This window comes from Bactrocera oleae, chromosome 2 (genome assembly GCF_042242935.1).
Source record: "Bactrocera oleae isolate idBacOlea1 chromosome 2, idBacOlea1, whole genome shotgun sequence".
NCBI classification, from domain to species: domain Eukaryota; kingdom Metazoa; phylum Arthropoda; class Insecta; order Diptera; family Tephritidae; genus Bactrocera; species Bactrocera oleae.
This window is the reverse complement of record NC_091536.1, coordinates 3,755,584-3,772,199: the sequence shown is the minus strand read 5'-3', so window position 1 is coordinate 3,772,199 and position 16,616 is coordinate 3,755,584. Positions and strand designations below refer to the sequence as shown.

General features: G+C 37.7%; 1 protein-coding gene across 6 annotated transcripts in view; it reads right to left on the bottom strand.

The window, feature by feature from the left end:
- gpp (DOT1 like histone lysine methyltransferase grappa) overlaps positions 1-16,616 on the bottom strand; it is a 107,987-nt gene that overhangs the window by 9,592 nt on the left and 81,779 nt on the right. For 4 of the 6 annotated variants that reach the window (XM_070107076.1, XM_070107080.1, XM_036373538.2 and 1 more), the window contains exons 2-5: positions 8,007-9,384; positions 6,604-7,187; positions 6,146-6,321; positions 1,134-5,489 (exon numbers count right to left, since the gene is read on the bottom strand). In XM_070107076.1, coding sequence (XP_069963177.1) covers positions 1,134-5,489; positions 6,146-6,321; positions 6,604-7,187; positions 8,007-8,285 — 5,395 coding nt within the window. In that variant the 5' untranslated portion in view covers positions 8,286-9,384. The remainder of the gene's footprint in view (positions 1-1,133; positions 5,490-6,145; positions 6,322-6,603; positions 7,188-8,006; positions 9,385-16,616) is intronic. The other 2 variants (XM_070107091.1, XM_036373541.2) reach the window with 1 other exon arrangement.

Below are 16,616 nucleotides of genomic sequence, written 5' to 3'. Positions count from 1 at the left end.
GTATTATATGTCATAAGTGGAATGCATAAAAAAAAAAAATTAACATTTGAATTAAAATTAATTTTTAAAATTTTAATCTCAGAAACTGGATAAAAAAATAATATTTAATACGGGATTTAAAGATAAAAATAAATGTTATCCCAATCATATATGTAAATAATAATTAAAAAAATGATTGATTTTTATAATTTACTTATTTTCGCGTGTGTGTTCTTCGTGTTCTACGATTGAACTAGAGCCCGCACAGAATCATCATCTTCAGTACTCTAGAGCACTGCTTGGCAAGCTTACGCATTCAAATTATTTATATTTTATCAAATTCGATTTTGGGATTAAAAACTAAATTTTATATTTTGGGATTAAAAACTAAATTTTAAATTTTTAATATGAAAATCAGAATTAAAAATTGTTAATGTTTGGATTAAAAATTAATATTGCTATATAAAAGTTTAAATCTAATCGGGATTAAAAATTAGTATTTTAATTATAAAAATTTAATATTTTAATTTTTAATTCCGATTAGATTTATAATTTTTTAATTAAAAAATTCGCAATTCTGGTCATAAGTTATGTAGCTCATGCAAAAAAATATTAATAATTATTATATTCCTAAATGTTTAACATGACGGACGAGCGTAGTTCGCTTATTAGACTGTGATAATTCGACAAAATTTTAGAGATACCATGGAACTGTTTCGACAAGTTTTTTGAAGAGGATTGTACGAAGATCAGTTCTAAGAACGAGCCACCTTCAATATCACGGTATTTTTAAATGCAAATAGGAGGATATTCTGGTAACTAAGCACCGAATTGGATTAGTATTATTCGAAACTGACGCACAAAATGTGTGAATATATTCTCTTCAACTTTTCAAAGAAAACCCCAAAAACAAATGGAAAAAATCCACATTCACTTTTTTTATATTCATTCTGTAATATATCCCCTAATAATTTATGTTTGATTAGTTACTTCTATATATAAGTTACTTCAGTTCAATCTCTTGTGCTAAACACGTAATCGTAGAAAGTTCCAATATTAAAACAAAAACCGATTAATTTTGGCACAAACAAAGTTTAAAACCTGTCCACTGTCTGAAAGTTGCCCTACCGCCTATCTTATACAATTTCACTCACCTTCTAATGGTGGATTGCTGCCGTTCAAACGATTACCGCGACCATTGTTGCGTTCTTTGCCGCCTGCCTTGTGCGAGTGTGTTTGATGATTATGATGCTGGTGTTGCTGCTGATGTTGCTCATCATTGAAATACGCCTCGATACAACCCTTCATTTCGGCACGTGGTAAGCTAACCGGCTGGTAGTCGCGACTGCGGGAGCCGCTTACTGCACCGCCAACATTACCGCTAGCAGCATGTCGGGCAGTCGTCGCTTCCCTACCATTACTACCGCCGCCACTCATCGCCATTTGCTGATAGAGTGAGGGGTTGTAGCCACCGCTGCTGTTATTGGCACGACCACCATTAGGAGGCGCTGCCGCTGCTGTGCTACCAGTCGCTGTCTTGTGATTAAATGCGGCATGTGCCAGCGAAGACATATTGTGTGTGGACTGCGTTGGCATTTGCAGCGGCGACTTGCGCCCACTGCCAGTGCCAATAGTGCGTGGCGAAACATCGACAGCGTTGCCTTGCACATGTGTGGGCGGCGTTTGCTCATCGAACACACGTACGTGTACGCGCTCGGGACGTTGCGCGTTCGGATTGATTAGCAAACGATCGTGCGCCGCGCGATCCATGTAATTGTTAGCACCGACTGAGTTGGGGGCAGCGGGAATGGGCGGTGGGGCAGCAACTGTGCTCATATTCACCGCCGCATTTATAATGCTCTGATGCGATATTTCAAGTGTGCGCTCGATTTCACCATTCACCAGATCGCCAATGGTCTTTGTGGACATAGCGCCAGCAGGCGGCATTTGTTGATTCAGTTTTTCTTGTGAGAGGTGACGACGTAGCGCCATCTTTGCCGGTGAGACTTGTGTATAATCTGGCTGTGATGAGTTTGAGCTTGGCCGACTCGGTTGCGGCAACATTTGTTGGCCGCTGCTTCCGCCACTGCCACTGCCACTGTTCGTATGATGTGGCGGCAATGGTTGTGAGACCGCGGATTCGCGGCTATTGCTGCGCTCTAGCGACATAAGGCGATCGCGCGTCGGTGGGTAGTACATAATGGCCGAATCGGAGTTGGCCGAACTGGAACGTGGTGCGACCACCACCTCCTCGACAAGTTGTTCGCGACTGTTGGAACGTTGCGACGCATTCAATATGAGATTTTCTGCGGTAACGGTGGGCGCTTTGAATTCGAGCGGTGCCATCAGATGTTGGTGACTGGCGCTGGCGTGGTGTTGTGACGCCGCGCTGCCCGTTGCAGCTGCTGCGGCGGCCATCAACATTGCTTGTTGATGTTGCTGCTGTGCAGCGTAATGTTCGAAACTGGCAGCGCTAACAGAGCTGCGACGGCGATGATGGAAGGCCAGATCGGCCGGGGAAGTACCAGCACCCGCGGCGAGGCCAAAGTGTGCGTGTTGTTGTTGTAAGTGTGTCATGTGTTGTTGTTGCTGCAAGTGAGCATTATGTTGTTGTTGTTGGTACTTGGCAGCGCTGCCTTTATGGCTGCTAGACGCAGCGGAAGACTGTTGCTTGCCGCCACCATATTTCCCAGCGCCCACACCGCTGCCACCATACTGGCTGTTACCAATGGACGGCGGTGGTGTTATCGGTGATATGGTGGTAGTAGCATTCAAATGTGTTGGGCCCTGAGTGGCAACGGTGATGAGGTTGCTCAGGTTATTTGGCGGCATGGTCTGTGGTGGTAGCGGCGGCAAATGATTGTGGTGTGGGTGCTGTTGGTGATGCATTTGCTGGTGTGGATGTGCCTGCTGATTTAGGTTGTTCATAGAAGCCGCTGTTGCAGCAGACGCAGCGTGTTTACTGCGTTTTGGCGCCGGCGAAGATTGAAGCGAAGCCGATTGTTGCGACACTGACGACTGTGTTGATGAGTGAACGCTTAAATCGTGCATGTGGCTGGCTGATGAACCGGGCATATGATGCGCGGCAGCTTTACGATGTTCTTGATCCTCATTCAACGCAGAGGTGATTATACTCTTAAGGCGATCTTCGAAGTTGGCCACTTTAGGTGATTCATGTATGCCACCGGCAGTAGCGCCGGACATTGTTGACTTGCGCGCGCCAGGCAACTCGCACTTCGGCAGTAAGCCGGAAGTACCGCGCAAACCGTTACCATTTACGGGAGAGGCTTGCTGTTGCGGCTGCTGCTTGTTGGCTGCTGTAGGCGCCGGCATTAGGTTACTGTCCGCCACATAAATAGACACCGATGGTAGGTGTTCACTGCTCGAACTGCGCGCATGTTGTTTTTTCTTTGACGGTGCCGTCAGGACCTCGTCATGATATTGCGCTATATTGTTATTGTTGAGATGCTGGTGATGCGCAGTTGGCGGCAAAGCCAGTTGCTTGCCACTGACAACGCCAGCACCGGCCAAAGTGTTATTGTATGCATTTCCTGCGCCAGCCGTGGTTGAAAATTTACCTGCCTCAATCTGACGCCCTGTCTCCAGTATCTTTTGTGCTAATACCTCTGGATTACTTTCTTCTATTTTACCTACGTCCGGTACATCAGGCCACTCCTGTGAGCGCGTACGATGATCGCGACTACGTCGCGGTGTTTTCGATGTCGCGTTCGCCGCTGATTTACTTGGCGTTGTGGGTGCACTATTCGATACCGCATTGCCGCTTGCTGACGAGCCCATTGTCGTCGTCAACTGCAGCGGATGTGCGACGCCACTTGTACCTGCCGATATCAGCGTGGCGGGCATCATTGTTGGCGCGCTACTTGGTACTGTTGTTGTGTTGGCTAGTGTCATATTGGTGCCCTGCGCAAGTAGTGCTGCTGCTGTTCGCCGTTCTTCAGCTGCTTTCTCCAAGAGTGCCGCTTCTTTCTCAATACTCGATACTTGCGCGTACAACTTTTTACGTTGTGCCAACGTATTGGCGATCTCCTTCAGCACCAATTCATGCGCGGCAGTTTCGCTCAGGTCAATCGCATTGCCGCTATTCGGCAACTCAATTTTGGTGCGTCCATTATTGCCACAAGTCATCTGATATTCCGGTAAATGCTGTAGATGCTTTTTCAACAGACGTTTCTGCTCCAACTCACAGGTCGTCACCTGCGATTGTATTTTCTTTGCTATACCTTGCAACTCTTTATGTCGACCCACAATCTCTTTAGCCTTTGTGATCAGATCATTGGGAGAGGTGACATTGATGCCCAATTCATTCATGCGCGCCTTCAGCAACATTACGCTGTCATCGATCAGCACCTTGATCTGCTTGTCTAGCTGACTGGCGCGATTCTTAATGCGTTGTTTGCGCTCCTGTTCCAATTGTATTTGACGCTTTATGTTTGGCACAAACGATTTCGTCTTCATCTGCTCGATCATGGCCATGTATTGGGTACGGAAGACGTCCAATAAAATTTGTAGCGCGTAAGGTGTATCTTGCGGCGCCTCCGGTATTTCCAGCTCCGTGTGTGTCATATTGCGCGTGAGCAGCGACGTCAGCTGTTGATCCACACAGCCCGGCGCCGCTGGCAATTTTTTGCTTAACACTTCGTGCGACGTGCTCAACAGCGTCTGCTTATGCAGCACATCCAAACCAGCGATCTTTAACGATTTGCGTCCGCGTGCACCCTTCTTCATGCGGCCTTTGCGACCGCGTGCGCCGCCACCACCACTGCCAGCGCCACCATCCTCCTTCGACGAGGAGTCCTTACTGTTCGCCGCAGCGGCAGCCATTGCGGCCTCCTGCGCTGCTGCCTCACGTGCAGCAGCTGCCGCTTCTCGTTGCGCCGCCGCTGCAGCTGCACTCTTGCTAGCAATTGCCGCTTTGCGCGTAAGTTTTTTACGCTTTTTCTGTGTAACGGTGCGTGCATTACGCGCCGTCGTCGTGACGGTAACGGTATTTCTAAAGTTATTATTATTCTCCTCATCGTCGGATTGCGACGACTTGCCCTTCGAGCTGCTACACCAGTCGGACCAGATTTTGCGTGTGGTCGGTCCGTTGGCGGTGCCACCGGTTGCGCTGCCATTTGCCATGTCGCCTTCAGCTTCGCTCTCCGTCGATGTGTCCATGTCCAAGTTGTTGCGATTCGCTTGTTGCTGTTCGCGCTGTTGTTGTTGATTTCTCGTAGTCTTGGACGTTGCAGCCGACGTTGTCGTCGTTGTTGCTGTTGCGTTTGACTGTTGCGCGTGACTGCTGTTGTTGTTTACATGCGCCGCCGGTGAATTAGTGCGTTGCGTGTTGTTGTTGTGGGTTGTGTTCGAGGACGATGAATTGGCGGCGGAAGAGTTTGAGTGCGTATTACTGTTGCTGTTGTTGTTATGATGGTGGTGGTGGTGGTGATTATTAAGCGCGTGATTATGCGCTTCACGCTTAGCACGATCACGTGTGGTGCGCGTGGAGCCTTTAAAAGAAAGAGCAAAGGGAAAGAGAATTGCTATTAATAAATGATTTCAGCATGGCGTCGATGGCAGGCGAAAGCGGACATAAATTCTATAAAATTGTACACGACATCGAAAAAGGTTACGTTTGAAAGCGCGCAAGAAGGAGTCAAAAAAAGTTCACATAATATATAAAATAAAATAAAACAAAATAAAATAAAATAAAACAAAATAAAATGAAAAACATAGCCAAAATGCCTTGAGAAAAATATCAAAAATGAGTGGATGGATTTTTCATGATTTTCGAATGCAAAGAATTTGTTTTGGCTCGTGAGTGTTGCGTGAATTTGCTGAGTGTCCCGTGTGCATACTCGCAGATATGCTTGTGTATTATCCTTTTCTGCACAATTAATTGTTGTGTGGTGTACTTTTGGTATTATTTTTCGTTTTTTGTTTTATAATTTTCGTAAAATTATTTCTTTCTACGCATTTCTGTTATTATTTTTAAAGACGACTTGCCAACTAATCCTTTTCCTTTTTAGTGTTCATATTTTATTTTGATTAATTCGATTTCGTTTACTCCCTTATCGCTTGCTCGTACTTGTCCCGACAGTAGTATTCACCATTGAGGCAACCACTCTGTTGGATTTTTCATAATTATTGCGTTATTTTTACTTACCGACATGATCATGTTCAGCACCTTTTTGTGTTTTCAAGCGTTGAAAATAACGCTCCAATATCGTACGATCGATCGTATGTAAATAGTACGATACTGGTTTACAGGTCCACGAGACTGAACCCTTTAATGGTGGTATTTCGCTCACGTGCATTATTGTGCCGATGTCGCTGAGGTTTCTGTGAACAAAAAGGACAAAGAAAAATACGCAGTTAGAATTGTACGAAATTTTTTTTTGTGACTAAAAAATACAGGGATTGATAAATTAATATTACTCTCAAGAGCCCGTCTTACTTGAATACTCTTCTACAATAGTTTGCTCCAATTTCTGTAGAACAAATCAACGACCTGTATGAACTTGTGCTAAAGCTTGAAAATTATTTCTACTTCATTTTATCTCTAATTCTCAAACACCCTAAATCTTTTATTTATAATACTAACAAATGAGGTCTAACACTTACCTATCGGTAATGCGGAAATTCAGCGGACAAAACGATTTCGAAGACACAATGCGTGCACCGTCACGTAAATCGGCGAAACGTTCCTTCAACTGATGATCCACATTCGGACCGAATGCGAAGTTATTTACGAACACCAACGACGAGGAGGTAATTTTCTCACGATGTTCATCTACTAAAAAATCGCCTTTAATCAATTTGTATTCGCAATAGCGTTTACCGAACCACGCCATAAATTGACGAAAAAACATATCCATTCGTTCAGCATAACGAGCGGGCGTATCGGCTTTTTCAATGCCCACGCATGCTTTGAGCGGAAATGAGCCGGCCATTTGTAATACCACCTGACCCACGCCGGAACCGAGATCAATGAATGTGTCATCGTTTGTCACATTCACATGCTTGATCATCTGTTGGACGAGTTCATATGAGGTTTCGCCATAGACTTCAGGCGAGAATGGTTCATAATTGTTGAGTTTATCCGGATCGAGTACGGCAGCATTATAAACTAATTGCAGTATATGTCTGAGTAAGCTGGGATGAGCGAATTTGTTAAGACGCTCAGCGGGCAGTGAAGTTCCTTTTTCCTGTGCGGGAAACAGAGGAAAATTATAGAGATAAATTTTAGTTTCAGAGCAATATATTTAACTCCTATATGCAACTACATATTATAATTTTTATACTGATAGCAATTATATATAATTTTTATACACTTTGATTTACAAATAATTGTACTTATCTCATGTTGATAATTTTAGAAATGTCTAAATTAAAAAAAAAAAAAACGGATTTAACCTAACTTTTTTAATATGAACTTTGCAATTGTAATTTAGTTTTATTAAATATTAATTAAATTATCATAACAGAAAGAGTTTAGCAGAGAAGTTCTTGGTCCACTATCCATTTGAGAGAGGAAGCGAATTTTTATGTTGAATTTGGGAGAGATTATAATTTATTTTATAAAGTTTAAACAGTCTTAATTAGATTGTTAAGCAAAGAAATTTCGGACCTAACCTAATTTTTTTCCAAAACCCGTAAACACAATGAGAAAATTTTCTGTAATACTTTCTCATTGTAAGCAAAATGATAAAAGTTTTAAAATATAAGCATGACACTGAGTTCTTATATAAACCTCAAGCTTCTAAGCATTACTACAGTTGGTAGTACCTAACCTAACTTTTAATGAGATAGGTTTTACTAATCTTATGTATTTATTTATTTTCCTCATTATCAGGTTCTGACGTAGCTCTAACATAATAAAGTAATAAGTAGTTATATACGGTCTGGTATATAACGAAAACTTTCGTATCTAACCTAAGTTTTGACAAGAAATACGTTCTAATTCAATATATGTTGCAAACGCTCTATAAACTATGAATAGATATGTAAATGTTTGCACTACTCACCAATGCAACAATACTGTCAACAGCCTTGTTGAATCGATCGACAAGATTTGTCATAGTCTTGTAGCAGGCAGTGTCAATTTGATTGAGATTAATCTCTTCGAATGCGGATGAGATGCTCGGCAATTCTTCGCACACGAATTTAATCGTGTCGATAATATCGATGCCATTGTCGTGCTTGTCCTGGCCGCTGCCAACTTGTAGGGGCCAAGCGAAAGTGATGACTTCGGAGGAGCCAGCAGGAGAACGCAACACCAAATCCTTGACTTGTGGTGTTGCCATATTGCGTAACTTTCGAGCGTTGCAATGTTGTAGTCGTTGGCGGCCGTCGCTCAGCCAACCAATCAGCTGGGCAGCCAATGGGCAGTAATAGTGGTTGTTGTTATGATGATTTTGATGCTTTTTACAGTTATTTTTGTTTTCTATTTTATTATATTGATTATGTTACAATGCGTTGTAGGTGAGAGTGTGAGTTGTATGAGCGGGCGGTTGGACTATTGGGCGTGTGGGCGTACGGGTGCGTTGGTACAGCGATGGGCGCGTGTCCGTCGACGGTGCCTGAACTTAATTGATCACTCACGTTGTGAACTGCCTACCAACTTGCCAACACCTGCACCGTCTACGACAACCAACACCAACGACAATACCGACGGCACACCGCCACCAACACCACCAAGAAGGCAATAATGTTGTCGGCGAGCACACAGCGTGGCGACAAAAGGCAAAGCGCTCCAGTTATAGTTATTGTTGTTGTTGTGAAGCGGCACACAGCGTTAGAATGTACCCGATAAAGAACAAGGTCACGCGATATCTCGGCTGCAGTTTAATTATTGCGCAGAGGATCCAATTTGAAAGTTCTCAGGGCCAGACGAAGTTATGGTGTGTGTGTGCGTGTGGTGTTGCAGCGCTTGCGCTTTCACGCTCGCGTTGGACTGGTGGAAATGGCGCGCACACGCTCTCTAATCACGCTCTCTTTTGCTCTCACACTCTCTCTTTCTCTCTCACTGTTGAACTATAGCTCGGATGTTTTCGTTGCTAATCATATGATCACCGATCGCTGACGAACACGAACGATTGTTGCACGCTCTACGGTGTAATGTGCTGATTTCTTATATTGTTGTTGTGTTGATGATCTTATCGTTGTAATTTGTACTTTTTTCCAACTTTTTACTTATTACACTTTTTAAAACTAATTTTTTTTCACTTCATTTCCTTTACGATATAAATGTTTTTGTATGTGTGTGTATTTTTTCTCAATTTATTTGGTGTATCAACTCTATTATGCTTGTATATATATATGTGTGTGCAGGTGTTATTTACTAGTATATGGAATCGAGTGATTGGTGGTGGTGATATTGAGGATCTGCTTCGTTGGCTAATGCTAATGAGAGTAGAAAGTAAAACACATTTAGATGTTATATGCTTACAACAACAAACACAAAAACCAAAAATAGAAAATACAGATAAAACATTTTGAAAATTTATGTTGCAGCGTAATAACAACAACAACAACAGCAGTCATAAGCCATATAAGTTGCTTGGAGTTAGATGAAAGAGTAAACGATCGTGTGTGGCATGATATCCAGCGCTTAAGCGGGTATAAAAATTCAACTTTTTATTGATTCTAAAAATCTAATTAAACAGTCGCATGAATGGAAATCGCACAAAGCCTTAGTTTTGGTAAATAGTTTTGAAATGTGGCATAAGTTGAGCATTATATTTCGCTAAAAAGTTCAAAAATTACGTTTTCAGTTCATCAGTTGGTTGCAATCTACGCGTATTTGAATGTGCCAATAGACAAAAAAGTGTATTCTTCAAGTTTTAATGGATCTTCAAAAGAAGCATTGTTCTTTTTTCTGTTAAATGTTAAGCTGCGGCGATCAGTAATGATAATTTGACAACATACGATCTTATACATATCCCAAAACCGGCCAGTATGTTTATATTTTGTAAGATAAAGAGCTTTCAAGAGTTTTTTAGTAGTTGTAGATAATTATTTGTTAAGACTTTTGCTTGTTCGCCTTTCAATTGTTGGTGATTACATAAGCATTTCGACAATACAAGGTTCAGGCAATTTCCACAACGGCTGCTTCTTGCTCGCTTTGCTCTAGCTAACACGCGCTCACTCTTTCCACCCTTCCATTCAACTAAATTTTGGTGATTATCAGTCAGTGTGTATTAATATTTGTCGTTCGATCGGTGGATATTGATGAGATTAAATGAAGCAACAGCGCCGCTTTTATAAATAAGTTCTGTTTGTTGCTTTTAAAGGCGCAAATTAATAATTTTTTCAAAGTATTTATTTCAATTAATTTGAACTCCATTAACAATTTTTTTCTGTCAATGTTTGACAAGCGTGTGTTTGTGTATGTGAATTTTCAGCAATTTTTTCTGCACATTCAAATTTATTTAGCACAATATGATCGAGTTATGCGGAATTGATTTCAACTGTTTTTCATCTTCTTCATTTGTAATTTTTTAATGCTTTTTTTACGAGAAGTACGAGTAATTGCAAAGTCGTCTGTAAAAGAAAGAAACAGAAAGGGTGAACATAAATAAATAAGGTACAAAATAATTTTTAGGAAATATATGCATGTTTTTATATGTATGACTATGATATACGAAGGGTGTTATGTTTAGTTTTTTTTTTATATGAATAAATATTGAGGTATGAAGTGAGAATAACACGAGCAGAAAAGCAAATGAGAGTATGATAAAAGGACATATACAAGTGTGAAAAAAGAAAAATTAAGTATAATTTATATTTTCAATAAAAAAAAATTTTATAATTGCACATAATGACTTAATACAACGAATATATATGTATATATATGTATATATACACATATATATGTATGTATGTATATCAGTAAAGATATAAAAAAGACAAAATCATGAAAAATATTAAATAACATACAATAAAAATAGAAACCAAAGAGAAGAAATGGCAAATCTAGTCTGAAAAACATAAGATCGGATCATGTTTAATAATTAAATTTCAATACAAAAAATAATATCATGTATATATAAATTTGTATACCAATATAGTCACATACAGACATATAGTCCATATAAAAGTTTAAATTTATAAAAGCTCAAACATTATTTTCATTGATAAGCATATTAAGATAATTTCATCACCAGCTCTTAAAGTTTTAAACAACTGTTTTTCAGATTTGTATGCCTATATAATAGAATTAAATAGATTAAACATTTATATATGGAAATTGTACAGCTTTTAATCAATATTTATTTTATTCAATGCAATTAAAAGAACCAAACGAAAATATGAAACATGAAAACGATGATTATACAAAACAGAATCAGTGTTTTTACATCTAACAAGTATCCGGCTTTTACACATTCAAAATGCATAATTGTTTTTTCACTCAAAACGCTGGCTCGGGAAATTGGAAAAAACACTAAAACATCAAAAACATAACATTAATAGAAATTAATTAATAATAAAAAAAAATTAAAGAAAATTAAAACAAAAAATAATAATAAAAATTAAAACTAATAAAAAAATTTGTAAAAAAAAAAAATTAAAAAACTAAAAAAATAATAAAAAAAAACAAATTAAAATAAATATTAGAAAAATTTTCAACTTGATTATGTATTAAAATAATAAAGGTATAAGAGCCGAAAGAAATGTTTTTGAGTGTTGCAGTTAAAAAGCAATATTAAGGAAATAATATATGGTATTAGAGCTCATTGGTTAAAGTGTGCACTTTAAAAAATGCTTGCCTTTAAAAAGAAATTTTAAATATTGAGCAACAAAAACTTGAAAGAAATCCTCTATCTTTAATCAACACACATAAGAACTCTTCAGTTTTTAACCACTTTTAGCTAAATTTAAATTTCATTAAAGTGCCACGAAACATTTAATTTGCTCCGAATAATTTCGCATTATGTTTGGAGCTCAAACACACAACATTCAAATGTATTTATATTTACGCGGTTGGCCCCGCCAGACACGAGACAAATAAATTAGCAATGAACGAATGGAAATAAATGAGCGACCGAGCACAAATGTCAAGGAAAATCCTTTGAATTACTGCTACGAGACCAGACCAGGACAACGCACGCACACACTCATACTCATACATACATAAATCATTGTTGTTTGTGGTGGAAACTTTTTGGAAATCAAAATGGAAAATATTCTATGCAACATATTGAGTTTACATATGTATGCACACACTAACTGTATATATTAAGATACATAATTTGGGCCATAGAGAGCATTTTATTGGGAGCAATGCGCCAACACGAAGAAATACACAAAAAAAATAGATGTACATATATGCATACATAAATACATCTGTATGCATACATGCATAGCCAAACACGTTTACATTTCAATGGATAGCAAATGAAAATGTAGCAAATATATGACTGCACACATGCTTAAATATATGTATGTACAAGTATATAGGTACATATTTTTTATGCGATTATAAATATTTATGGCATTTCTATTGATCGTTGCAGCATCATTAGTTATACATGCATACCAAAATAAATTTACATAACTGCGTTTGGTGTATATTTGTATGTGTAACATAAGTATATTCCATATGCATCCGAACTGCATGAGTACATACATATGTATTGGGAAATTTGATTACATCAGACTACTCGCAATGCATACCAAACAGACCGAACTATTGAATACCTGAACAGCAAAGCATTGAAATACATTTTGATTTTAATTTATACACCCATACAAAGCCAACAGTGCGGCGCAAAGCTAATAATATCACAAATTTTCAAATATATATAAATATGTATGTATGTACATATGTATTTAAGTGAGTGTATTAATATAACAAATCTAATTTGAATGGCAATGCGAACAATGATATAACGATGTCAGCGGCTCCCAAACTGTTCCATAACATTTTTTAAATCTTCAAATACTTATCAATGCGAACTTTACCTACAGAAATAATGTATTACTGTTACATTTTACAATTAGATTTTACAATGCAATTTTTGAAATAAAAAATATATATATAATAAAATACCTTTGTTTAAAGATCGTTTTTTGGAAACATTAATTATTCAAGTATAAACAAGTATGAGAAAAATTGAGCACAAATATAAAAAACCACTACACAGCTGTACGAAACTAATTACAATAAAAGTAAAATCCCTTAAAAAAAGTAACATTTTACACAATAATCCATACCGAATTTCGTGAAGATATCTTGTTAAAAAAGAAAGCTTTCTTTACAAGAACTTAATTTTGATCGTTCATTTTGTATGGCAGCTAAGTATATGATATAGTGGCTACGGGCGGTTCCGACAAATGAGCAGCAGGGGACATCAACTCAGCTGGTCACGACGTTTCCTTCTGGGTGTTACAAACTACTTGGCGAACATAATACAATCATAATCCGATGAAACGGTTAAAAAAATTTTCTCATGTGACGTTTCAAGTAGATTGAAGGTTAAGTAAAATGTGCATACCTGATAACTTCAAAGAAGCCAAAAAATAGAGGTTAAGAATGGAAAACTTTGTTAAAGGCCAATAGCTAATAAATATACAGCCATGGTAACGCAAATATTTTGAACGAAGTTTTTTTTTTTTTTTGTTTTTTACCTTATCTGTCTAGTCATAAGTACCGTTCAATACGTTCCGTTATCTTCCAGCGCATGGTTTTTGTATCAGTTTAAAAAAATATTGCATTCTTTTGAGGTGGTCACACAAATACCACACATTTTCAATAAAGTGAAGACTTGTTCGCCAAAAATTTGATTTTTTATTACTAAGTTAAATGGGCCGTGGTAAGCACTGTAGTCCTGAAAAAACGCGCATTGCGTACAATATGAAGAAATCTGGGAAAACTGTTGCAGAATTTCTGTATTACTGAATTGTATTGAATATTATTTGACGTAAGAAAACAATTTCTGAAGATAGACCCATAATCCGGAAACACAAGGCCGACCCATTTAAGTCTACGAGACAAATAATGTAGAAAATCAATGAAGAATATGGGTGCCTGAGTGGAAAAAAAACCACTTCTGTCAAAGCCGCACTTCCAAAATCGAATTTTTTGGAAAAATGTACTATGCACAGATGAAACGAAAATTAATACAATGGGGGACCTTAAAGGCCATTCGTCGAATTCCAGTTACACAAAAAAAACGGTAAAACACGCAGGCGGAAATATATTATATATAATATGTGATGCCTTTTCCTGGCATGACGTGAGCAAAGGTCACACGGGATTGGCTTAAGAAAGAAAAAATAAAAGTTTTGAATTAGCCAGTGCAGAGCGCTGACCTTAATCCAATAGAAAACTTATTGAACGATGTTACACTCAAAATTTCTGCTAAATATTTCACAAATTTTGAGAATTTATGGGATGGTGTTAAAGAAGCTTAGTACTCCATCTCAAAGGAGAGATTAGAGAAGCTTGTAGAAAGCATGGTAGACATGGCACGCAGATCTGATGCTGTGATTGGAAATCGGGGATATATGTAGTCCCAAGTATCAAAAACATAAGTATATTATGACACCAAATCGTTGATTAAATTTTATAAATTTTACATGATTTTTGAAGGTTTGGTGAATTGTGCTGGTTGAATATCCAAGGCATTTTAAAGAAAGTTCAAGTCTACAATTCAAAAGATGTAGGTATAATTGAAAGCAATTTAATTTTGACAAAAAATTTTCTGTAAAGTAAATTAGTCCAGCATTTAATGATTTAGCTTGTTTTCTGAGCAGTTGCAAGCATTTCATCTCACGAATTATTACAGCATTAATACTTCTTATGTACAGTCGATGTCTAAGGTACCAGTAGGAGAGTCTGTTATAAATAAGATGTTGAATTCTGCTTCCAAAACAAACTTTCTTTTATATTTCTTACACCGAAACACGAAAAGCGAGCGTGCGCAGCATAATGATGAAACAAAGAATTAAAGAAACAGCGTGTATTAAGTTGCAGAACGTGCGAGTCTTGCAAATTTAACTTAACAAAATGAAATATAAGCCCCTGCCATTCTATATGTACATATATGTTTGTATGTATTTTCGGCCAAATTTATCTGATATATTTTCTTCTGAAGCTTTTTTCAAGCTAAAACGCTTATACACAGCTTGAATACATTTCGGAGATATTATCACTGTTAATTTAACCCGCAAACGTATGTCTTTAATATATAATATCTACAAACATATGACACATATAGTATTCGTATATTTAATATGTGGGTTGACTATGGGCAGTGGGACATTGCCAAACCAGCAAAAGCTTCAAGGGGTTGTTATTGATTTTCTAAACGCTGTAAGACTGAAAAAAATTGCAGGCGCTCGCGTTATCACGCAATCTGATAACATTGAATCACATTTATATAGATACAAGTATGTGTTAGCATGTGTAGCACGCTTTTCGTAGTCTACGGGAGACTTGAATTGTGTGGCCTATAAAAACCGTATTAAATATCTGCGCATTTTAACGGAAAAATATATAAGCAAATACTTATGTCATTAAGTAAGCGCCTACATACATACATATATACATTAGTAAGTATATAAGACTGGCATTAAAACCGCTGTGCATAGTAGAAGACGAAGTGGAGTCACAAAATACAACCGTTCAACGCCACAAAAGTCAAGAAATAATTAATTACCGTTATAACAGTAGAAGAAATATTATATTCTATTCTTAGAAGTGAAATGGAAAGTCGCAGAAATACTTATTCGCTAACAAAGTCCCGGCTAAGCGATGGACGAACCATTACGATGCCCTCTGCAAAGACTTTCTTCTACTCTTAAATTGCAAATTTTGAAAGACTTTGTAAATATTTCATCTAAATTCGAGTTCACTTCTTGATTTTTTTAATTGGTCCTTCATTTAATACTGTGCTTATTCAAGCTGGAAAATTTGAACCTTGTTGATTTTGTTTAAGCGGCAAAGAACCTTCCCCAAATAATATAGAGGAATTCTGAAGATTATACATTAAAGAATAACCAAAAATAACTGTTCAATTCAATAAAAGAGGGTATGTTTGAACAGAGGCGACACCAGAGTCGATAAGTTTTGAAATAACGATTTTATATCTCATAATTACATCCAATCTATTTCGAGATTCTTATAAAAATAATTTAAAATATAATATACGAAAATCTTTACAATTTAGCGCTGTTAGGATATTTTTTTTAAACTCATTGTGATTTCGTTTCTACGGCCGCTTTATAAAAACAAGATTTGAGAACACTTACAGAATCAAATTTAAGTACAAATTAAAAGGTATTAAAAAGTGCTCCGGAGACTAGGATTTTATTGATCCTCTAGTATAAATACTAATGAAAAAATGCTATTGAAAAAGACCTGTACGCTAGTTCCCAACATAACATAAAATAAAATAGAATTTTGTTCTAATACTTCGGAGAAAGCACTGTGGTTCTTACTAACTGAAAAAAGCAAGAAAAACCCATACATTTCCCATAACTGTGGTGCATACTGCCTACGCAATTAGAATGTTAAAGAAATATTTAAGTTCCTATAGTCAACTTTTACATTTTATTATTGTTTTACGAAAAACACCTAGGAATTTCCCGCCTTATAATATGATCTTCGGAACAAATCTAATGTGATCATT